The 24,270-nt window shown below is 48.9% G+C and overlaps 1 protein-coding gene across 4 annotated transcripts in view; it reads right to left on the reverse strand.

Annotated features, from left to right (window-relative positions):
- The window catches only part of KCNB1 (potassium voltage-gated channel subfamily B member 1), a 185,192-nt gene extending 166,150 nt beyond the window's left edge, over positions 1 to 19,042 (reverse strand). For 3 of the 4 annotated variants that reach the window (XR_004668322.2, XR_004668321.3, XM_034947708.2), the window contains exons 1-2: positions 18,901 to 19,042; positions 16,894 to 17,626 (exon numbers count right to left, since the gene is read on the reverse strand). Coding sequence is in view for 2 of the 4 variants with exons in the window: in XM_034947708.2 (XP_034803599.1) it covers positions 16,894 to 17,460 (567 nt within the window). In the remaining 2 variants the exon portion in view is untranslated. The other variant, XM_034947709.3, reaches the window with a different exon arrangement.
- Positions 19,043 to 24,270: the final 5,228 nt, after the last annotated feature.

Below are 24,270 nucleotides of genomic sequence, written 5' to 3' on the forward strand. Positions count from 1 at the left end.
AAAACCACCTCTTTGGATTGGCCAGTTCTCCCAGGCATGAGGCCAGCAAGGGTCCCAAATTTTTATACGAGGGGCTTGGGGACAGTAACCTGGGGTGGGGAGGGGAACAAGGGGACTTTTCTTGGGTTGCATTTGCATGGAGCTTTATGTAACATGGAGGACGCTCCATCAAAGAATGGGGGAGTGTGATGGGGCCTGGGGGTGGGAGGTGGAGGAAGTATCTAACACTTCCTCTCCAACCATTCCTTGGCACAGTCATTGCATGAAGGGTTTGAGCAGGCAAGGGTATCATCAGGGGCAGGACTAAAGCAAGGTCAGGGGTAGACTTTCTTGAGGAGAGGAAGGAGAGAAGGAAAAACAACTTAACACGAATGAAGTACCTGTGCTCAGCCCAGCACAGAGCTGGGCCCTCTGGCATGGGTAAGTACACCTGTCTTTCCAGTAGCTTTGCTTGGTAAAGTCACCATGCCCGTTTTCCAGCCAAGGAAATGGAAACTCAGAGAGAAGAAGGGTCTGCCCAGGGTCTCATTGCTCATATGTGGGGAGTATGAACCCAGACCTCCAGAGTTCCAAACCAGAGCTCTTTCCACCTACCCTGCCAGGGAGACGGCACATGAGAGGAGGAAAAACATTGGTGCAGAGAAAGGGAAAGATGCCTGCCCCAAGTGGGCATAATCTCAAAATAAACCAGAGAAACATGTTATGATGGGAAGACTGTAAACATTACCAAGTCCAAACTGGCCATTCAAGGTCAGGGAGGGCCTCTCTGAAGAGGTGACCTATGAGCTGAGATCTGAAGAAGGAGAAGGGGCTGGCTGACACTGCAAGATATGAAGCCAGAGGCCAGAGAAATTAAGTGATTCACTCAAGGTCACACAGCTAGCTTGCATCTTCCTTCCCACCAATCCACCCACAAACACCCAATAAGCCCCTCCTCTGCACCAGGCCCTGATGCAACTTCAGAACACAGGTCAGCAAACTTTTTCTATAAAGGTTTAGATAATAAATGCGTTTTAGGCTTTATGGCCATACATCCAAAAGCAGCTGTACATGGCAGGTGAATGAATGGGCCTGGCTGTGTTCCATTAAAACTGTATTTACAAAACAGGCAGCCCACCCACCCTGTTTTGAGCACAGAAGTGAATAAGACACAGTCTTAGACTTTGAGAACATCCTGTTTTATGTGGAGAGATGAAACAAGTTAAGAAGAAAATAGAATACGAGAGCGAGCACACTGAACAGTGCAGTATAAGCGGAATGGCGATCTTATAGGAGAAAGATCACTCCTGTAGCTCAGCAGGGCAGACATGAAGTTCAGGCTCTCAGAAAAGTGCACGCTCTCAGAAAAGTTCACATACCCTGACAAGTTCTCTTTGACCTTGCCCCATTAATCTCTGTCAAAACACCTTGTTTCTGTCCTTCCAACATACATATTACACTTAGTGTGATTATTCTTTCATTTAATTTTTAATTTGTTTAATGCGTATCTCCCTCCAGTAGGTTATAAACTCTATGATGGCCATGGATTATTTCTGCCGGTTTACATTTATTCTCCCCACTCTTGGTAAGAGGACTTCAATTTTTCTTTGGGAAAGCACCTCTTTCCCATTCTCAATCCCATCCCAGCTCCAGCCATTGACATGTGACCCAGACGCAGCTATGTGATTGGCTCAGGGCTGGGCCAATGAAAATCAGCCCTGGGATTTTGCTGGGCCTATTGGAAAAGAGACTTGCTTCGCCCCAGGAAGAAAGCCTGGATTTGAGGGGGCCATCTTTCCTGCCATGTTGGTGCAGCCTGCTGAGAAGCCATGACAAAGAAGAATAGAGCTTAGAGATGTAGGATACCAAGTCTTGATGACATATTTAAGCCCCTGGATCCAACCTTGCTGGAAACCTTACCCAACCCAAGACTTTTTTTTTTTTTTTTAACATTTTGCTTAAGTCCATTGGAGCTACCTTTCTGTCACCTGCAGCTAGAAGAATCCTAACAAATAGACACACACGTGCTTCTCAAGCACCCAGCAGGTTGCCTGGCCCACAGTAACATGCACTAAATTGTTTAGCAGACAAACCACAGGTAGGATTGAAACAGGTCCTCAAAGCATGCACATACTCCCACCTAAACTTAGAGGACCAGGGAAGCCTAGAATGGAAGCCACCTTGAAACAGAAAGAACGATCTAGAAACAGGAGGAATGACTGAGTCGAATTACAGTCACTATTTCAAGAAACAATAAAGGATGTGCAAATGTATCCACTGAAAAGAGATAAAAGAAACTCGATCCATTCACAGAGACAGTGGGAATTCCAGACAAGTGATAAGCAAAGGAAAGGCTGGTTCAACCTTGTCTTGTCTCCATCTTTCCTTTTGCCTCTCATATGCCCCTGACAGGGCAATCATCGGCTGCCTCTTCGGTACAACTGAGTCTACAAAGACTCTGAGAGGTGGGGCTGGCCAAGCTCAAGGGCTCCAAGGATCACACAAAGCTTAGAAAGACTCAGGGATGGCCTGTAGGGAGTGATTAGTGACAATTGATGATCTGTTTTTAGAAACTGTTTGGTTCTAGGCCCATTACCTGGTGGATATAAGTGATGGTGTGGAATTGGCAAATGCAATTTTATTCTCTCAAAGACAGTGTCTGCCTGCCAGCCCATGGTGGGCAGTTGTGGTAGAAACCAGTCTCATTTCAGAGCAAAAATGGAGCAGCTGCCAGGTGCAGTGGCTCATACCTGTAATCCCAACACTTTGGGAGGCCAAGGTGAGAGGACTGCTGAAGCCCAGGAGTTTGAAACTGGCCTGGGTAACATAGGAAGATCCTGTCTCTACAAAAAAAGAGTACAAAAATTAGCCGAGTGTGGCGGTGGTGCACACTTGTAGTCCCAGCTACTCAAGGGGCTGAGGTGGGAGGATTTGAGCCCAGGAGGTCAAGGTTACAGTGAGCCATGATCGCGCCACTGCATTCCAGCCTGGGCAATAGAGCGAGACCTTGTCTCAAAAACAGTCAGGGTGTGAGGGAACACCTCAAGTGTCTAACTTAATTGTGTCTCCTCTCTGTAAATGGAAGGCAAAAGGCCACTTCTTTCTGCAGGCAGGTAGAGACAAGAAAGGTGAAAGGAGCGGGGTGTACCTGGGAGAGACCCTTACCTTTTAAGGAAGACCCCTCTGATCAGTCATCACAAGATCATGCACATTTGCTCATTTATTCACTCAACAAACGTTTACTAACACCTACCTGCAGTAACAATAGTAATAGTGAAATATACTGAACACCTGCTGAGTGCCAGGCACGGCTTGAGTGTTTCATATAGAATTTGCCCAACAACCCTGGTTGTTATGAGGCTTTGCAAATTACGGATCAGGACATTGAAACCTAGAGAAGTTATGTAATTCCCCAAAGGGCACACAGCTGAAAAGTGGCTGAGCTGGGATTTGAACCCAGGCAGTCAGGCTGCACAGCCTGCACGCTTAAGCTTTCCTATTTCTCTGTAGGCCAGGCCTGGCATCCACAGAACAACCCACAAGTGAATTTTCACAATGTTTTGTGCGAGGAACGTATGAACGTCAGGTTTCCGGTGCACAGAGGAGGGAGCAGTCAGTGCTGCCTGAAGGGAAGTGTAGGTGGTGGTAGGGGGGCGGGGGGTGGTTAAAGAAGGCTTCACAGAGGAGGTGGTAGGGAAGCTGGGCCTTGAAGGTGGAAAGAGAGAGGCTGCAGGCAGAGAAGAGGAAGAAATGGGTGCAAGGCAGAGGAACAGCTTGGGCAAGAGGGTGACCAGCGCTGAGGAAGGCTGGAGCTTTTGGGGGAATGCAGAAAGGTTAGTGTGGTGGTCGCAGAGGGTGTCTGAAGAAGGGATGGGGAGGAGATGAAGGTGGAGAGTTGGGTTGGGATGTTGAAAGCCAGGCTAAGGAGTGTGGACTATCCTGGGGGCAGTGGGAACTATGGAAGTTTTGGGAAGGGGGTGATGAAGTTGAGCAGACTGCATTTGAGAAAGTCGGCTCTGGCTGCTCTGCAGAGGTTGAACTGGATGGGAAAGGCTGGAAGCAGGGAGCCTATTCTGGGGCTCAGAGGCTCCCAGGAAGGGTCAGAGTTCAGCAGTGACCCACAAGGTCGCACCTCTGATCTCACCTCCTCCTACTCTCTTGCCTCCGGTACACTCTGCTCCAACCACATTAATACCTGAATGTTCCTTGAGTGCCCCAGGCACGTTCCTGTCCCAGGGCCTTAGCACTGCTTTTCTCTCCACCCAGAGCACTCTTCCCCCACATGCCCACATGCCTGTCTCCCTCCCTTTCTACTTGGCACCTTCTCCTTTCCTGACCAGCCTGGTTAAGCCCCAGCACTCCCCTCCTTCCCTGCAGAACTTTCTCCACAGTGCCATCCAAAATATTATATCAGGCCAGGCACGGTGGCTCACGCCTGTAATCCCAGCACTTTGGGAGGCCGAGGTGGGTAGATCACTTGAGGTCAGGAGTTTGAGACCAGCCTGGCCAACATGGTGAAATCCCATCTCTATTAAAAATACAAAAAATTAGCTGAGCATGGTGGTGGGTGCCTGTAATCCCAGCTACCTGGGAGGCTGATGCAGGGGAATTGCTTGAACCTGGGAGGCAGAGGTTGCAGTGAGCCGAGATTGAGCCACTGCACTCCAGCCTGGGTGACAGAGCAAGACTCTGCCTCAAAAAAAAAAAAAAATTACATAATTATTTGATCTTGTCATTTCATCCATAAACACTTCAGTATGTGTATCTAAAAGATAAAGATTTTAAAACATAGTCGTAATAGCATTATCACATCTAAAAACACAGCATTCATTCCTCAATATCATCCAATATTCAGTTAGCATTCATCTTTCTTTCCCTGATCGTCTTACAGTCTCATGATTTATTTTGCATGGTTGTTTTGGTCCAGTCAGTATCTATGTTTATTTTTTTAACAGTCTTGCTCCTTCTTCTACCGGAATATCAGTGCCATGAGAGCTGGGATCTTTGTTTTGATCTCTGCTTTGTCCCCAGCACCCAGCACAATGCTTGACACGTAGTAGGTGCTCAATAAATTCCACTGAATGAATATACACAACCAATCATGATAATAAAAGTTTGTTATTGACCTGTTGGGCATTATGTGTCTGTTACTGTTATTTGCCATAATTATCAAATCCTTACACTCTCCTTATGAGGTATGTGCTGTGATTAGGTCCATTTGACAGATGAGGAAACAGCTACGTGACCCAAGGACTCACAGCTTTAAAAAAGGCTAGGGCTTAAGACCCATTGCACAGCCTGAGGGTCTGTGACCACTGGTGGAGGCAGGGGCGTTGTGGCTTCCCAGGAGCTGCCTGCACACCTTATATCCAGAGTCCAGCCACTTTTCACCGATCTTCCCTGCCACCACCCTCTTCTGGGCTGTCATCTTTCTTCTCTTTCCTGGAATAATGCAATATCCTCCTGGCAGCGGCTTATCCCTTCTTTCTCTAATGTCCATTCTCCACTGCTAAACATCCTCCAATGCACAGGACAGCCCCACGGCAAAGAATTCTCCATCGCCAAATGTCAGTAGCACTAAGGTTGAGGAACTGGGCTCTGGTTGAAAAACCAGACACATTCTTCATCCAGAGCCTGGCATAAGCAGCTGAGAGTCAGACTTCTAGCAATGTGTTAGTAATAAGAGTGAAAGTCCCAAAGTTTGTAAACAAATTCCTTTTTCATCAATTAGTATTCTCAGTTATCTCTAGGATAACATCATTCATTCATTTATTCAACACATGTATTTCATGCCTGCTCTATGGCAGGCACTGAAGACACAACAGTGGACAAAGCACACAAAATCCCTGCCCTTTGAAGCTTATATCAAAGTGGGAGAGAGAGAAAGGAATCATATAATTAAGTAATTATATGTCAGGTTGAAACAAATAAAGCAGCCATGGGGAATGAACAGTGCTATTTTATATGTGGTGGTCAGGGATGGCCTTGCTGAGATGACATTTGAGCTGAGACTTGAACAATGTGAGGGGCGAGTCTCGTGGCATCAGCAGGAAGACTGTACCAGGCAGAAGGGACGGACAGTAAGTGCAAAAGCCCTGAGGTGGGAGGGTGCCTAGAACAGCAAGGAGGCCACTGTGGGTGCATCAGGGTGATGGAGAGGGAGAGTGGTAGGGAAGGAGGCTGTAAGGGTGCTGGGAAAAGGGGGAAGATGCCAGATAATGGGCCCTGTGAGTGGGACTGAGGAGTTGGGCTTTTTCTTGGAGTGAGGCAGGAGCCATAGGAGGGTTTTGAGCGGGGGCGTGAGTTGCTGTGTGTGGAGACCAGACTGGGGATGGGAGGCTGGAGGCAGCAGATGGGACTAGAGGCTCCTGCAATGGTCCAGGAGGGAGAGGATAGGGTCAGGAAGGCAGCAGTGGGGTGGCAAGAAGTGGCCACAACCTAGACACCTCACTCACACTTGCATCTCACTCTCTCACTTGCATTCTGCCAAGCTGTCCTGAGTGGAAGAGGAAGGGATGAGCCATGCTGGGTGTGTCAGAGATTGCCCCTTATCCTGGCAACAATGATAACAGCAGCTGCCCCAGATGGCGACTCCCTCTGTTCCCAGCACTGCACTTGGTGCTCCACGGCTTAGCACCTCTGATCTCCGCCATCCCATGTTGTCTTCTGTGGCTGGGCTTCCTGGCCGTGTGCAGAATCACCCAGGGCAACAAATGATGTGGGGAAAATGGGGATATCCCCATGCAATGGAATGAAGTTGGTTCCTTATCTTACACACCACATGCAAAGACCTAAAATAAGACTACAACTGTCAAACTCTCAGAAAAAATTTGGGGAAAAGCTTTATGATTTCCCCCTATTGCCAAAGATTCCTCGAATATAATACCAAAACACAGGCGACAAAAGAAAAAACAGACAACTCGGTCTTCAACAAAATACAAAACTTCTGTGTATTGAAGGACACAATCAACAGGGTGCAAAGACAACCTATGGAATGGAAGAAAATATTTGCAAATCGTATATCTTATTAGGGATTATTATCCAGAATATATAAAGAATTCTTACAACTCAATAACAACAACAACCAAAAAAACCCCCCAATTTTAAAATAGGCAAAGTACTTGAGTAGACATTTCTCCAAAGAAAATACAGTAGTCCCCCTTATCACAGCAATATCACTTTCCAAGGTTTTAGTTACCTGCAGTCAGCTGTGGTCCAAAAGTATTACATACGATAAGATATTTTGAGAAAGAGAGACCACTTTCACATAGCTTTTATTATAGTATTTTGTTGTAATTATTCTATTTTATTATTAGTTTTTGTTGTTAATCTCTTATCGTGCCTAATTTATAAATTAAACTTTATCATAGGTATGTATGTGTAGGAAAAAACATATAATATACAGGGTTTGGTACTATCTGAGGTTTAGGCATCCTGATAAGGGGGTGCTAGTATATACAAATGGCCAAAAAACACATGAAAAGATGCTCAGCGTCACTAATCATCAGGGAAATGCAAACCAAGACTGCAATGAGATACCACCTCACGCCCATTTGGATAGCTACTAAAAAAAAAAACGTAAACAAAAAAATAGCAAGCATTGACAAGGATGTTGATACAGTGGCTATTTGTCCCCTCCAAATCTCATGTTGAAATGTGATCCCCAATGTTGGAAGAGGGGCCTTCCTAGTGGGAGGTCTTTGGGTCATGGGGGTGGATCCCTCACGGATGGCTTGATGCCCTCCCTACGGTAATGAGTTCATGTGAGATCTGCTTGTTTAAAAAGGCCTGGCTTCTCTCTTGCTCCCTCTCTCTTCATGTGACACGCGTGCTTCCCCTTTGCCTTCTGCATGACTGTAAGCTTCTTGAGGCCCCATCAGAAGCAGATGACAGCACTATGTTTCTGGTACAGTCTGCAGAACTGTGAGCCAAAATAAAACTCTCTTCTTTATAAATTACCCAGCTTCAGGTTTTTCTCTATAGCAATGCAAAATGGACTAATACAGATAGGAAGAAATTGGAACCCTTGTACACCATTGGTGGGAATGTAAAATGGTAACAGTCACTATGAAAAACAGAGCAGCAGTTCTTCAAAAAATTCAAAATAGAATTACCATACGATTCAGCAATTCCACTTCTGAGTATATACCCAAAAGAATTGTTAAAAATTCTAGTTGGTCTCTGCTGATCCATGCCCAGAAGAATTGAAAGCATGAACTCTAAGAGATATCTGTACCCCATGTGAATAGCAGCATTATTCACAATAGCCAAGAGGCTGAAGCAACCAAGCGTCTGTCGATGGATGAATGGATAAACAAAATGTAGTGTATACATACAATGGAAAATTATTCGGTCTTTAAAAGGAAGGAAATTCTGACACATTACAACATGGACGAAGCTGAAGGACAGCATGATAAGTGAAATAAGCCAGTCACAAAAGGACAAATACTGTATGATTCCACTTATATGAGGTACCTAGAACAGTTGAGTTCAAAGGGACAGAAAGTAGGAAGGGGGTTGCCAGGGCCTAGGAGGTGGGCCCAGGAGAATTTAATGGGCACAGAGTTTCAGTTTTGCAAAATGAAAAAGTTCTGGAGATTGGTTGGACAACGATGTGAATACACTTTACTGAACTATACATTTTAAAACGGTTAAAATGGAAAATTTCATATTATGTGTATTTTACCAGAACTAAAAAGAAACCACTTAGGGGGTGAGTTTCAACTGTGGGGCCTAGGCATGAGTATTTTGCAAAGCCCAGGTGATCCTTATGTGCAGCCAGCATGGAGAAGCGCTACTCTGTGAGGTGTATTACCTCACAGGTATTACCAGGTATTACCCCCACCTCCCAGTCTCAGAGAGGTGAGGCGCCTTGGGGGCTCATATAGCCAGGAAGCAGAGGAGGTGGGATTTGAATCCAGGCCTGTACCCAGGTCCACAGAAGTGTGTCTCACATGGCAACATTACATCTTATTTGTTATTTATGTCATCAGAGAAAACATTTAAGGAGCATTGGCGCCCTGGATATTAACATGAGAATTCTAGCTCCCACCCCACCCACTCCCAATATGGGGGCTGAGAGATTCCTCCCATTTCTGGCCCCACCTAGTCATGCCCACTCCTGCTGGAGACACCAAAATCAAGTTGATTTCACCTCAGGAGAAGGTAGGACCTTATGCATTTAGTTTATCTATTAAAATAATGCTTAATGCTAAATCTGTCTCTCCCATAGTCCCATCCAGGAGCCTTTGGGGGTAAAGTCATCCTAGATCCAGAGCTAGGAACACTCCCAAGTCATAGGGTGATTCTGGACAAATCTCTCTCCTCTCAGCACTGCCCCAGCATGAGAAGGGAATACTGGGATCTTGCTTCTCACTTTCTGAAGGTCACTCATACAACTCAGAGATCAAAGTCATGGGCTGGGCAGTCAGGGAGTCCTGGGTGGGATCTGTCCCAGCCTTCCATTCACTGTGTGACCCTGGGCCAGACACTTCCCCTCTCTGAGCCTCGGTTTCCACGGCTGTAAGATGAGGGTAGTTATCCCTCCCTTATGGGGGGGCTGTGAAAATCAGATGTGATGGGGCATTTAATGCCCTTTGCACTATGCCAGGCAAGCACATTGTAAGCACTCAGTGTTAGCTGTTGCTGCCACCACTGTGGTTTTCATTTTATCTAAGAGACAGAGATGAGGCTGACTGTGCCCTGCCAGACCTAGAATTTCTTCTTTTACGACAACCTCCGAGAGGTTCTCTCTATCGGGGGTGGGCTGTCTATAATACAACACCAGGTCATTCTGAATAAATGATATGTCCTACAGAGCTTTGGTTGGTTTCCCCAGAATCTCAGATCCTAAGACAAGGTTCTGAGTATAAGTGGCTTATATGATAAGTGATCCCAGAAAACTCTGGAAGAGGGGAGGGAACATGAGACAGGGATAGGAAAGAGGTCAAACAGGGTCTGTTATCAAACAAGTAATTGCTGTGAGCAACTGGAGCTGCCCTGGGTACCAGTGTAGAACACACACCTCGAGTTATACCCCCAGCCAGGGGAGAAGCACGTACACACCTTCCCCATCAGCTGGCAGGTGAGTATCCCACTAGTTCCTGCTGGGGTGTTAGTGCCCTGCCTTTACTGGACTCCAGTGGCCAGAGAAAGCCTCTAACCTTACAATGAGCAGGTATCATTTGATGAGAGCAGTTTTTTGAAAAGGAGCTTATTTATCTTGCAGGATTGTCAGGAGGATTACATCAGAGGACAGTAAAAAAACAAAACAAAAAAAAAACAAAACAAAAAACCCAACAGTTATTGAGAGTTTTCTACATACCAGGTCCTAGTCTAAGTGCTTTGCATACATTAATGCATGTAACTCAATCCAATGAGGCAGGCACAGTGATTGGCCCAAAATTGCTGTTGGCTGAAGGAACCAGGGCACAGAGGGCTGCAATAGTTGACCCCAAATCACATGGTTAGTGAGTAGAGAAGCCAAACTCTGAACTTGGGCAATCCAGTGCTAAGGTCAAGTGCTTCCCATCCTGATGACGTTATCAAGTACGGGAAGTACATAAAGTACTGGGTATGGAGTTGGTGCCTAATGCATGCTTGTTCTCTTCTAGTTAGTTAAGCTTTGGCCAACCCATTCATTTGACCATCTCTTTTTCTTCCTAGCATTTCACATTCACACAGCAAGTCGGTGGAAGATCAGGGGCCATGCCCAGGCCTTTCTGGCCCCGCCACCCGTACCCACTGAGGCTCAGGGATCTTTCTGTTACTCCAGGATGTTTGACCAGGATCATCTCTTAGCAGCTGGTCTCTCAGGGGATTTGAAAGGCTATGATGGGCTGTGTGATCCTCAGCAGGTCACTGGAGCATCCTGGGTCTCTGGGTTTCTTTATCCTGTGGGGATGTGGGATTTCTGAGGCACAGCTTCAACACTGATCATGTGCTATCATCCTTCATCCTTCAGACAACCCTGTGGAGTAGGTTTTATTATCGCCCTCACTTACAGATTAGGAAATGGAAGTGATGAGAGGTGAAGCAAATTGGCCAAAGTCCACAGCTAGGACAAGGCTGGGCTGCGATTCGAAGCCAGGTCTGTGTGACCCCACAATCAGGATTCAGAATTGCTGGCATATTATCTGCCAGGATAAAAACAGGCATCTGGGTTGACCAAGCTGGGGCCAGCAAGAGCCTAAGTCGATGACTCATCACACTGAAGGGGCCCCATAGATTCTGAGTTGGTTCCCACATTTCTTTTGATGATAATACACAGATCCTTGTAGCTCAGGTCAAGGAAGCTGGAACCTCATTACACTAGAGACGTGTAGCTGGAGCAGAGGAATTCCGTGAAAACACTAACAATCGTTGCTGCCACTTACTGAATGCTTCCCATGAGTCAGGCGCTGGGCTAGGCTCTTTACATTAGGGGCATCTCCTAACAGCTCTTCATGGTTGCCTCTGTTATAATTCTCATTTCCTAGATAAGGAAAGTGACACTCAGAGAAGGAAAGGGGCTTGCTCAAGGTCATATTCATGGTAAGCAATGGAGACAAGAAATCAACCGCATCTGTTGGACTCCAGAGCTGATTCTTAATCAAGTCTGTGATGGGAAAAATATTGACCACTGTTCCTAAAGAAAGGCCACTCTAAGCTGGGCGTGATGGCTGTCACCTTTAATCCCAGTGCTTTGAGAAGCTTAGATGGGAGGATCACTTGAACCCAGGAGTTCGAGACCAGCCAGCGCAATGTAGCAAAACCCTGTCTCCACAAAAAAAAAATTTCTAATGTAGCCAGGAGTGATGGTGTGCACCTGTAGTCCCAGCTACTCAGGAGGCTGAGGCAGGAGGATCACTTGAGCCCAGGAGTTTGAGGTTACAGTGAGCTCTGATTGCACCACTGCACTCCAGGCTGGGTGACAGAGCGAGACCCTGTCTCTGAAAAAAGTTAAAAAATTAAAAATAAATAAAGGCCACTCCCACTTTTGAATACAATAATACTTCATACTTATAAAGTACTTTCCATTTACAAATTACATTCACATCTGAAATCTCATTGAATCATCAAAAGAGCCCTGAAAGGGAGCTATGACTATTATCACCATCAGGCAGATGAATTCACTGGACCTCAGAGAGCTAAAATGATCCACCCAAGGTCCCAGGATTTAGAAACATAGGCTTGGGAACCAGACAAACTTGGGTTCAAACCTTGGCTCTGCAATTTTCATTCCTTTGATAAATATTTCCTGAGAACCTAGCTGTGTGGGCTCAGGCAAGTGACTTCGCCTCTCAGAGCCTCCATTTCCTGTTCTGTAAAAGAGTCTTCGTACCACTCATCAAATCCATTCCCTCTCTCATCTGAAAATGCCAGACACTTGCTTTCTCAGGTTCCCTCATAGCTAGAGCATGAGCATGTGACCTGTCCTGGCCAATGGGATTTTAAAAGAAGTCTGCTAGGGTGCTCCTGGGAAAGGGTTTCCTCTCAGAAAAAAAAAGAAAGTGGGCCAGGCGCTGTGGCTCACACCTGTAATCCCATCACTATGGGAGGCCAAGGCGGGCAGATCACTTAAGGTCAGACATTTGAGACCAGCCTGGCCAACATGGTGAAACTCTGTCTCTACTAAAAACCCAAAAATTACCTAGGCATTGTGGTACATGCCTGTAATCCCAGCTACTCGGCAGGAGGCTGAGGCAGGAGAATTGCTTGAACCCAGGAGGCGGAGGTTGCAGTGAGCCGCCGAGATCACGCCACTGCACTCCAGCCTGGGCGACAGAGCAAGACTCCATTTCAAAAACAAAAGAAAGAAAGTGGAGCATAGGAGAAAATATTTCTCTTCATGGGTTAAACATCACTGAATGTACATCTGAGGGCTGGAACTGGGCAGCCATCTTGTGATATGAAGCATCAAGCATGAGGACCAAGCCACTTGCAGGGGTTGGGGAGCAGAGGAGCAGAGAGATGAAAAGAATCTAGAATCCTGGTGGCATCACTGAGCCATTAACTCAACCTAAAACCAACTGCCTTGGAACTTCATATTATATTCAATGATGCATCTTCCTCCTTATTGAAGGGGCTTTGCATTTTCTATTCTGCTACTTGCAGCCCAAAGCATCCCTAACTGGCATACTACCTGGTTGTATCCCTGTTGGAGGAATTTCAATGAGATAGCAGATATGAAGCACCACTAATCAGTGCTGGGCACAACAAACATAAGCTACCCTGGAAATTAGGAAGTTATTTCAGGGCTTTAACCCTGAGACTATCCCAGGGATCACAGACACTCCTGGGCTGGCAAATCAGTTCCCTGTCTCTCCTACTGAGAAAAGCCTGTCGAGTTTTCCGAGAAAGCCAAAGCCCCGTGGTAGCCCCAGCACCTCAACCCTGTCACACCAATGGGGCTGTCCCCATCTTCTAAACAAGAATCAATCACACTGCCTTTTGCCTAATGGGTTTTGATTTTCGCTCCCCTGATGGCAAAGCCTAGGGCCTGTGCTTTGGTTTGTCTCCGAGTTGCCAGAACATCCCATCAATTATTAACAGTGTCAGCTCAGTCTCCCTGGCCCTGCTGCTCTCAGAAGGAAAGGGTTTGCAGCAACTCGGCCCACCCAGCCCTAGAAAAAAGACTCTTTTCCTTAGCATTTATAACAACAATCCCCACCTGCTATGTGCTAGGCTTTGAGCAAAATTTTGACAAATGTGATTTAATGAAGAACCTGTAAGGTGAGCCTTTTATCTCCATTTTACAGGTGGAAGGTTGGGACTTGGAAAGTTGGAGAAATTACCTAAAGCTAAAAGCTATGGAAGTGGGGAGTGACACAGAACCAGATCCATCCTTGCTCTTCAGCATATGAGATATGGCCACTTTTGTATCTTACAATCACCTAGAAATGATCCTCCATTTGGTCCTGTCACTCTGTGAGTTCTAAGCAATTTCCACAGGCTTTGCTTGTTTTGACAAGCAAGGCATCCAAGCTGGGGGGATGGGTGGGGATGGGATGGGCAAGGTGCAGATGACTCAAAGGAGGCCAGAGGCACAGGGACCTGGGTTGCAGGTGGGCAGTGAGAAGGGGTGACAGGTCCCCAAACCCTGAGACACAGTGACTGACTGCTTGCTTGCTTGATTCATTCATTCGTTCATTCATTCATTCATTTATTCATTCCACATGCTCCTCAGTGCCAGGCACCATCATGGGTGCTGGGAATCAAGCAGTGAATCAACTCATGGTACTCCCATTCTTGTGGGTGTGAAACAGAGAAACATAAAGAAGCAAATATAATTTCAGATGGCGTTTAAGGCCTCTGCAGGAAAGGCATTGCATGATGCAACAGAGAGTGAGGAGAGGGAAACTGTTTAGAACAGTGGTCAAGGAAGGTCTGTATGAGGAGGAGACATGTGAGCAGGGACCTGCTCAAATGAGGAAAGGGGAGAAGGGGCTGGCCAAGGGGGAATCCGGGGAAGAGCATTCCAGGCAGCGGAAACAGCAAGTGCAATGGTCCTGAGGTCAGATAAACTCTGGCCTGTTTATGGAACAGCAAGGCCAGTGGGGCTGGAGCCAAGTGAACCAGAGGAGATCAAAAGAGATGAGCCCAGAGAGGTCATGGGGGCCAGATTCTGCCTGGGCCTTGTATGCCGGGATGAAAAGTCTGAATTTTATTTTGAGTGTGATGGGAAACTTCTGGAGGATTTTAAGCAGATGAATAATGTGATCCAATTTACATTTTGAAAAGCTCACTTTGGCTGCTATGTGGGGAATGGATTGCAGGGGCAAAAGTGGAAGCCGGGAGACTGGGGAGGAGGCTGCGGCACTTGATCATTATAGAAAGAACACTCGGTTTGGATTTCTGGTTACTCCTGACTGCCTGTGGTGTGACCTTAGGCAAGTTACTTAACCTCTTTCAGCCTCACTGTTTGCGAAAGGTGGGATAATAACAGAGCTGCGTTGTTACACTCCATACACAGTAGGTGTTTGATCATTGGCAGCCAGGATTTCTATTCTGAGGGCCAGTGAGCCTGCCTCCCTCCCCATTTCAGCTCTGGCTACAGAAAATCCTAGATGGTCCATCTGCCAGGAATGTGAGCCGGCAGCCCCAGACTGGGATCATGGAGAGGTCACGAGGCTGTCCCTGCTAGTGGATTAACCCAAGGGAGAGGAGAGATTCTTTATTCCCAAACAGCACCTCTTGCAAGCCCCGGTGCTTGGGTCTTGCTGCCAGACCAAAACATGGCCCTGTGCCTGCTTCTTCTCTGGGAGGGCAAATTGTCCAGTTCCCTGTACCTTGTTCTCATGTCTTAGGGATGGGACAGGGAGGGAGAGTCACGTTTGGGCCTAAATGGGATGTGGAGTGGGAGAACCTGTGTCATGCCTGGAAATAGCAAAATAAGTCTGTTGATCCTAAGCTGATTAAGGGTGAGTGACTCTGTCTTAGGAGGAGGCTTTTTGGACACAAAATTGGGGGCGGGATTATGGAGAGAGACAGCCCACAGCCTCAGAGGAGGAAGCCAGGCCCAGGAGCCTCTACATCCTTGTTAGGGCCAACAGGGAAACGAAAAAAACACGTGGGGGCTCCCTCCACCCTCTTACCAGCCACCCCTTCTCCATCCACTCTCAGGGGCCTCTCCTTGGGTGGCTAGATCTGGAGGAAGGACCCCACGGAGTCTCCCTTCAGACTGGGACCTGCAGGTGGGCCTTCAGTGAGAACTGAGCCAGAGACCCCACAATGAAAGGCTGGGCTGGACAGGAGTCAGCCCTAGCTAGTAAGATATGGCTGGATATTTAGGCTTCCTCCTCTCCTCTTTCTTTTGCCACAAATCTACTTACCTGACCCCTTTTTTTAGGCCCCACACTCAGTTACATTCTCCCCATGTTTCCCAAGTTGGTCTTGCTGGATTTCAACATCAACATCTCTCTTTTCTGGGTTCTCCGTGAACCTCACAGAACCTCTTTTATAGCCTTGCACACACTGTTTTGTCATTTGCTCCCAGCACCCAGCACTTCGGGCACATGAAGACAGGCCCCATCTTTCCCAGGCAACCCCGAATCCCAGCCTGACGTAGAGAAGTTGCTGATCAACCAGTGCCCTCCTGCCCTGCCTTGGCTCCCACCCCAAGCCTTCCTCAGTCCCCTACAGCCCCTGCCATTACCCAGCAGCACCAAAGACTCTCTGGCCCACTCTTTGTGTTCAAACTCATTCCTGCCTCCTCCTCCTCCTCCTTTATTTTTCACATTGCCTCATTTTTCTCTCCTATTTTGAAATTTACATCTTGTTCCAAGAGCCGAAGCATCTTTACAAGCTGCACCAAACCATTCTGGAAATAAACTCACCAAATAAATAAGTAACCAGGGGGTGACCCCTCACCCGCAAGCATCCACAACCAACTGCAAGTGTCATGTGGGTCCACACCCACCCCTCGGGGTCCCTTCTTACTTATGTTTAAACTATCTGACAGTATCTCAATGTCCTGTAAGCGTGTCTGTAAGCTGCTTTTATTCCCTTGCTGGGGCAGAGTGAGGTTATAAATATGGAGATATTAAAATCACAGGGTGACCCAATCCAGCCTAGGTCTGGGACTTCACAGGGAAGCAAACCCTACTCCACCCCAGCAAGCCACTGTTGTCTCTCTGTGCTCTCTCTCTTATTCGTCAGTGTGCATCTTCTTGCTGTGGCTTTTTATGGGTCCCTGTGAAACCTCTCCAACAAAGTAGGGGTATAATGTCTTGGATAATAAAAAGATGGAGTGACCAGTGCCACATGGGAAAAGTCTGAGGGGGTTGGTCCTCACCTCTGGGGACTCAGTCCTAGCCCCTCCCCGTTACTAATCTTCATCGTTGGGAACAAAGCCAGAGTCCTCCAGCAGTGGTCCTCAATATGGGGATGCAAGCAGATCCCCGCAGACCAGCAGCCCCCAGATCCCAGACTCACCTTGGCAGCCACAGAGGAATTGGGCTTCTCCAGTAGGTCCCAGAGTTTTTTCCTCTTCTCTGCGCAGCACGTGTTATCGAACTCCTCGCCTTCCCGCTCCCGTAGGGTCTCGGCCTCACGCTTGAGCTCCTCGTTCATCTGCTCTTTCTTCTGGTGGTAGCGGGCCTGGCAGCAGGACTCCAGGTAGATCTCGTCGATGCCCCAGTAGTCGAGCTCTTGGCTGAAGCTGAGCGCGCACATCTCCTCCATCATGTGCAGTCGCCCAGTGCGGTAGAAGTTGAGGATGGAGGTGAAGGCGCCTGGGTGGCGGTCAAAGAAGTACTCGTTGTCGTCGAGGCTGTAGTCATCGCACACCTCGAGCAGCGAGTCGTGCGTGTTGCAGTCGCGGAGCTTGCCCAGCCGCGTGCGGGGCAGGCGGTCCAGGGTACGCCAGAGTACCTCGTGCGCCAGCCCCCCGACGTTGAGGCGGACCCGCCGAGAGCACGCCTTGCTGCGCACGATCTCCATGGGCTCGGGCGGCAGCGAGCTGGTGGAGCGGGAGCCATGCTTCGTCATGCCCGCCGGCATCGCTGATCCGGCCGCCCCCGCCCCCCCTGCCCCCCCAGGCCGCTGTCACTCGACGGCAAGGCCCGCTGCTGCGGGGGAGGGGGGCAGGGAGCGCTGTGGGCTGCTGGGGGTGCAGGGGGCCCCGCGGGCGCGCGTCACGGCCGTCTTCTCACCTCCATCCCGACGGCTGCGAGGCAGAAAGCGAAAGCGGACGCGGGTCAGCAAACGGTGAGCTGGGCATGCTGTCCCCCCGCCCCCCACCTCTCCACCAGGCTCCCAGCCGGCCTTGACCTTCCCCCGCGCTTAAGCGGCTCAGTGGGGTAGGACGGATGGTCGCTGTCCCTCCCGCCGGTGCTGAAGTCCGCCGCACCCCATGGATGGAGGGAGGGGCCGCCCCTCGGGGCGGGGAGAGGGCCCCAAGAGATGCCCCTGGAGCCCGGGAGGCCCCACCCTGGGCTTCTGCGGCCCAGGCGCGACCCAGCCGCCCGGGGCGCTGTCCGCCCCTTAGAGTGCTGAAACTCTCTTCATTATGGGTCTCCCGATCGAGTCCCGAACCTGGCCCCGCCATGGGGAGAGAGGGGGAGCTGCATGAAAACTTTCTTTCTTTATCTTTTTCTTTCTTTCTTCTTCTTCTTTCCTTTTTTTTTTTTTTTTTAACGAGTTCTCTTCTTTTCCTTCCCCTGCTCGAGATAATCAAGATTTTGGGGGTGGGGGAATGGCAGCGGGCTTTTTTCCAAATCTTAAAAGATTTGGGGGAATTCCGGGGGTTCCAGGTGCCCACCTGTCCGAGGTCACAACAGACGGGGTGTGCACAACAGCCCCTCTGTCCTGGAGCGACCCCTCTTCCCAAACACTGGAGCATCTCCTGAGATTGCTTCAGCGACAAGGTGAGCCGCGAGGAGGAAAAGCCCGCTCTCGCCTCTCCCTCTGAGCCCCCAACCCTACCGCAGGAGGGGCGGGCAGAGTCCTCGGGATCCGCCTGCTCCGTCCTCCCCTCGCTCCTTCCCCGCCCCCTTCTCCTCCTCCTCCTCCCCCTCCTCTTCCTCCTCCCCCTCCTCCTCCTTCTCCTCCTCCTCCTCCTCGTTCCTCTCCTGCGATGGCTTTTTATAACTCCGGGTTCTGCGCCTTTCCCCGGGCTTGGAAGGGAAGGGGTGGGGGAGGTGGGAGGCGGGGAAATGAGCTAAATTTTCTGGCCTTTTCAAAAGGTGCCATCCTCCTACCGCGCACTGGTGATTTCGGGGGGTTCCCCTGAGCACCCCCTGCATGTAGGGCTCACGCCTTAGCCCCAGAATGGGGATTGCGCGCCCCCTCAGGCCTCAGCCCTTGCCTGCCTCCCACCCCGCTCCCCTCCAGCCTGGAGCTGCGGAGCCCGAGCAGACCAACAGGCCGAGCTGCGGCAGGCAAACCCCCTGTCCGTGTCCCCATGCACCCCCACGGAAGGCCGTACGCCCCAACACTCACCCCCAGGGCGGCCGCCTCCTGGGGCCAGGGACCGCGCATCGTCCCGGCCGCCCGGGCGCCCCCGCCCGTGGGCAGCGGCGGTCCCGGGGCCGGGCTGAGCCGGGCCTACCCCGGCCGGGCAGGCAACGCGCCCGGGCTGCAGGCGCCGCGGGGCCGGGGCGCGCTCTCCGAGGCGGGGGGCGCGGGCGGGCGCCGGGGGCGCGGGGGCAGGACCGCGGCCGCGCGGCACCTCCTCCACCTCCTCCTCCTCCTGCTCCCGCGGCGGCGGCGGCGGCGGCGGCTGCCTGGGCGAGATCAACAAGTCGGGGCTGAGCTTCGGCTCCGCGCTCGCTGCTATTCTGTCCCGCACTTCGGAGCGCCCGGAGCCGGGCACCAAGGCGGGACGGCGCCACCTGCGGGTCGGAAGCGCGCGCGGCTTAACTCCTGCCTGCCCGGCCCAGCCTGCCGGGGAGGCCGGGGGCGGGCTCCGGGATCGGGCCAAGGAGACGCGCGTGGCCGTGCATCCCTCTCCACCCAGGCCACCTGCACAGCTGGCCTCGCGATCCCGCCTTCCTTCGTCCCGTCAACAACGTGGGTTGAACGCCTCCTGTGCGCGAGCCGCGGTGCAGGGCACGGTGACAGGCGTCTGAGATACAGCTGTGAATCAAACACAAACATCCGGCCCTTGTGGAGCTGGTTGGAAACAGATCATAAACAAAAAAGCGAAAGGATATATGAGGCGGTGACAAGCGCTGGGGGAAATAATGAAACAGGAGGAAGGGTCAGAGGGTGGGAGGGGGCAGATCGGAACTGTAAATAGCCCTTGCTTTCATGAGCTTCCATTCTAGATTTTAGCGGGGGGTCGGGGGTGGGGGACGGAGGCGGACAATGAACACATCAGTACATATGCAATGTGGCAGGTGGTGATAACCGCTAAGAAGAAAAATAAAGCGAGGTATGGGGAAGAGAGGGTGAAGAGTGAGCTGGTTTATATAGTCTGGTGATTCATTCATTCATTCATTCATTTATTCATGTTAAGTTGGACATCTGGTTATTGACAGCTTCCTATGTGCAAGCAGAATGCCAGGCTCCGTGAAGGGAAAGTCTTCCCCCTGGAGCTCCCCATCCAGTGGGGGAGGCAAAACCCATCACATAATCCCAGAAATGAAAACTGGAGGAGGTACCTGGAGAGGCAGGCAAGGGTTCTCTAAGGATGCCACAGATGGGCCTTGTGTTTACTCATTTATTCTTTCAAATATTCATTTACTGCATGATAAGTAAATAGGTGTCAGGGGCCGGGCACAGTGGCTCATGCCTGTAATCTCAGCACTTTGGGAGACTGAGGCGGGAGGATGGCTTGAGCCCAGGAGTTGGAGACCAGCCTGGGCAACATAGTGAGACCCCGTCTCTGCCAAAAAATAAAAAATTAGCTGGGCATGGTGCTGCGTACCTGTGGTCTCAGCTACTCAGGAGGCTGAGGCAGGAGGATCACTTGAGCCCAGGAGGTCAAAGCCACAATAAGCTGTGATTGCACCTCTGCATTTCAGCCTGGATAACAGAGTGAGACCCTGTTGCAAAAAAAAAAAAAAGAAAAAAAAAAAGTGCCGGGGATGGGTACAGCAGTGAGCTCCCCTGCCCTGGAGGACAAAAACTGAACAAGACACAGTGTTCCAACACAGGTTCCTCTCTGGCCCTTTTCTTCCTTTCTAAAATTAAGGGGTTCATTTCCATAATTTCCATAGAGTTGCACATAATATTATTATATATTTTTTACTTGTCCACTTATCATCTCCACCATCATGACCCTTGTCCAAGGTACCATCGTCTTGTCTCCCTGCAACCTCCCTGCAACTTGGCTCCCATCTTGGCCTCATCCCTGGCTCCCATGCCTGGCTCCCATCTTGGCCTCCTACAGTTCATTCTCCCCATGGCCACCAAAACAACTGCTACATTTCATGGACCATGAAATGTTGGACCATGTTTCTCATCTGCTTAAAACCTTCCCAAGACTTTCCCTTGCTTTAGACTAAAACCTAAACTTCTGACCTATTGCCCTAATTCAGCCCTGCCCCCCTTTCTGAGCTTGTAGACCAGTGGAGGAAGACAGGTAACTAAAAAAGTAAATTTTTAAAGAGAGAGTTTCAGGCTACGGTGATTGTTATAAAGGAAATGGAACATCATGATGGGGTGGAAAGAGAGAGACCAAGCTGCTAGTGTTACACAGGGTGGTCAGGAAGGGTGTCTCAGAGGAGATTAATAGAGACTTGAAAGATAAGAAGGGACTAGCCATGGGGAGAATGAGGGAAAGGCATTCCAGGTGGAGGAAACAGCAAGTGCAAATGACCTGGGGTGTGAGAGACAGTGAACAATCACATTCCCTCCTGCTTCAGTCTGGTGTTCCTAGGGTCAGAAAGGGTTCTCAGCTGGCCCCTCTGTAAGCCTAATCTGTTGAAGGCAACTTTTCTCCAGAGATCTGGGCATTCCCACAGGAGGTTTCAGAAAGCAATAAATCCTTCCTGATGAGAGGGAAAAAATGACTCTATAATGGTGAAATTTCCAGGCATTACTGCAGGCATTACGGTGCCTTCCAGGTACAGCTAAAATAACACCTAGAAGTGCGGTTCTTCTCTACTCCATATAACCAAGGAGTGGAGATGCATGTTTGTTGGGCACCTACTACAAGTAGTCCTCTGAAGGTATAACATCCATCAACTTCCACATCTGTAAATAAGAGATGAGGTTATTTATAGATGTGGAAGCTAAAGCTCCGAGAGAAGGTGTCTTGCCCAATATCTTGCTGGCAAGTGCTGGCACAACCAGATATGGGAATCTTTTGTTTGACTCCAAAATCAACGGGCTATCCAAATACCAGAGCAGCCTCTCTGCAAAGTCCTTTCTCCATCAGTTCATTTATTGATTAATGGAATCATTCCAGATGTTTACTGAGCATCTACTGTGTGCCTCAGCATGGGTGTTGGTGCTGGGAATTGAGGGTGAGTAATTTATATGGTCCCTGTCCTTGTGGAGCCACACACCTCTCTTGCCAAGGCCAGGAACAGACAGAAAACCTTGTTACTTGTTTTTCTTCTGTATTGTTTTTTTCATTTTTAAATTCCCTTTTATCTGCATTCCCCTCCCACTAGCCCATAGGAAATTGTTGTCATGTGTCAACCGTATATTGTTTTGTTTGGGATTGTTTTTGCTTTTGCTTTTAGAGATCGGGACTCACTCTGTCATCCAGGTTGGAGTGCAGTGGCATGATCATGGCTCATTGCAACCTAAAACTCCTGGGCTCAAGTGAACCTTCTGCCTCGGCCTCCCAAAATGTTGGGATTACAAGTGTGAGCCACCGCACCCGGCCTGTATATTGCTTTGTTTATATGAGTTCTTGAAAACTGTGTTTGGTGTTTTGTGTGCACTTTAAAACTTGCATATATGGTTTGTGTTATACATCACATTCTATTTATTTTTCTCTAAGATCCATCCACGTTGCTGTGGGTACACCCAGCCTGCTGCTCGTAATAGCTGCACAGTTGTTCACGATGACACATGTCCCCTTTCCACTGTCCACCCGCTATGTGGTCACCCAGAAGACCTCCAACTCCCACCACCACAATGAATGCATCCACGGGCATCCTCCCACGTGTCTGCTTATGAGCCAGTGTGATGATTTTTTAAAAAAACATTTCCTGCAGGTTCAGAATTGACACATCACAGAGTATGTATGCACTTAATTTAACTAAGCACACCCAAGTCTCTCTACAGATGTCTGTTCCAGGCTGCATCTCACCAGCAGTGCTTGAGAGTTCCTACAGCTCCACATCCCAGCCAGCATTTGGTATTATCGAGATATGTAGGTTTTGACAGTCTAACACGTACAAGGTAACATCTCAGTATATTTAAATTTGCATTTCTCTGATTACTAATGAGTCTGAGACTCTCTTCTTATGCTTATTGTTCTGTTGTATAAATATCGCCTGTGCACATAGTGGCCCATTTTTCTATCAGGATTCCTGGTTTTTTCTTGATGATTTGCAGGATTCCTTTGTATAATGCAGATTTTAAGTCCCTTGTGGATTTTAGACATTGCAAATATCTTCTTCTGCTTTGTCACCTACCTGTTAACTTTGCCTACGGTGTCCTTTATTAAGCAGAAATCTTTTTAAAGTGATCAAGATAATCTATTTTTGGCTGTATAGTTTGTGCTTTTAAAGTTTTTGTTTGAGTCCTCCCCTGCCCCTAAGTTGCAAACAGTTTTGTTTATTAATTTTATATTTTTATTTTTTACTTTAGGTCTTTAACCAATTGTGTGTGTGTGTGTGATTTGGTAGGGAGCCAACTTCATTCATTCCCTATAGTTGGCTAGTTTTCTGAAAACTACCTATGAAATAACTTGTCCTTTCCCCAGCTGATCTGTGGGCCACCTTTGTCATATGAAGCCTCTTGCACTCCCCACTCTGCTCCATTGGGCTTCTTGTGCTTATGTCACTGTGGTCCTGTTTTTATTAGTGTGGCTTTATAGTGTGCTTTAGTGCCTGTAGCCCTTGTCTCTCTTCTTTGTTCTCTTTTAGGGCACACTTGGCTATTTGTGGACCTTTAATCCTCTCTACAAACTTTTTAGTAAGTTTGTTATGGGACAGTTTCTCTTTCCTTGCACTCATTTCCGAATCCTGATCACCAGTTTGCCACCAAAGCCTACCCACAGCTCCTCTACCCAGTGAAACCCCTGAGGAATGTTGCCATGGTTAATACTAAGTGTCAACTTGATTGGACTGAAGGATGCAAAGTATTGCTCCTGGGTGTGACTGTGAGGGTGTTGCCAAAGGAGATTAACAATTGAGTCAGTGGACTGGGAGAAGCAGACCCACCCTCAATGTGGGTGGGCACCATCCAATCAACCACCAGTGTGGCTGAAATAGAGCAGGCAGAAGAAGGTGGGAGAAGCTGACTTGCTGAGTCTTCTGGCCTCCATCTTTCTTCCATGCTGGATACTTCCTGCCCTGGAACATCGGACTCCAAGTTCTTTGGCTTTTGGACTCTTGGGCTTACAGCAGTGGCTCTCAGGTATTTGGCCACAGACTGAAGCCTGCACTGTAAGCTACTCTACGTTTGAGGTTTTGGGACTTGGACTGAGCCACTACTGGCTTCCTTCCTCCTCAATTTGCAGACAGCCTGTTGTGGGACTTCACCCTGTGATTGTGTGAGTCAATTCTCCTTAATAAACTCCCTTTCATATATACCTCTATCCTATTAGTTCTGTCCCCCTGAGGAACCCTGACTAATACAAATGTGGACAGACAGGTCCCTGGAAAGAAACCTGGGGCCAATCTTCCAATCAGCTGGAAAGCCAAGGAAAGCAATTTCCCCACAAAAATGAGTGAGACAGATATT

Source organism: Pan paniscus, chromosome 21 (assembly GCF_029289425.2).
Source record: "Pan paniscus chromosome 21, NHGRI_mPanPan1-v2.0_pri, whole genome shotgun sequence".
NCBI classification, from domain to species: domain Eukaryota; kingdom Metazoa; phylum Chordata; class Mammalia; order Primates; family Hominidae; genus Pan; species Pan paniscus.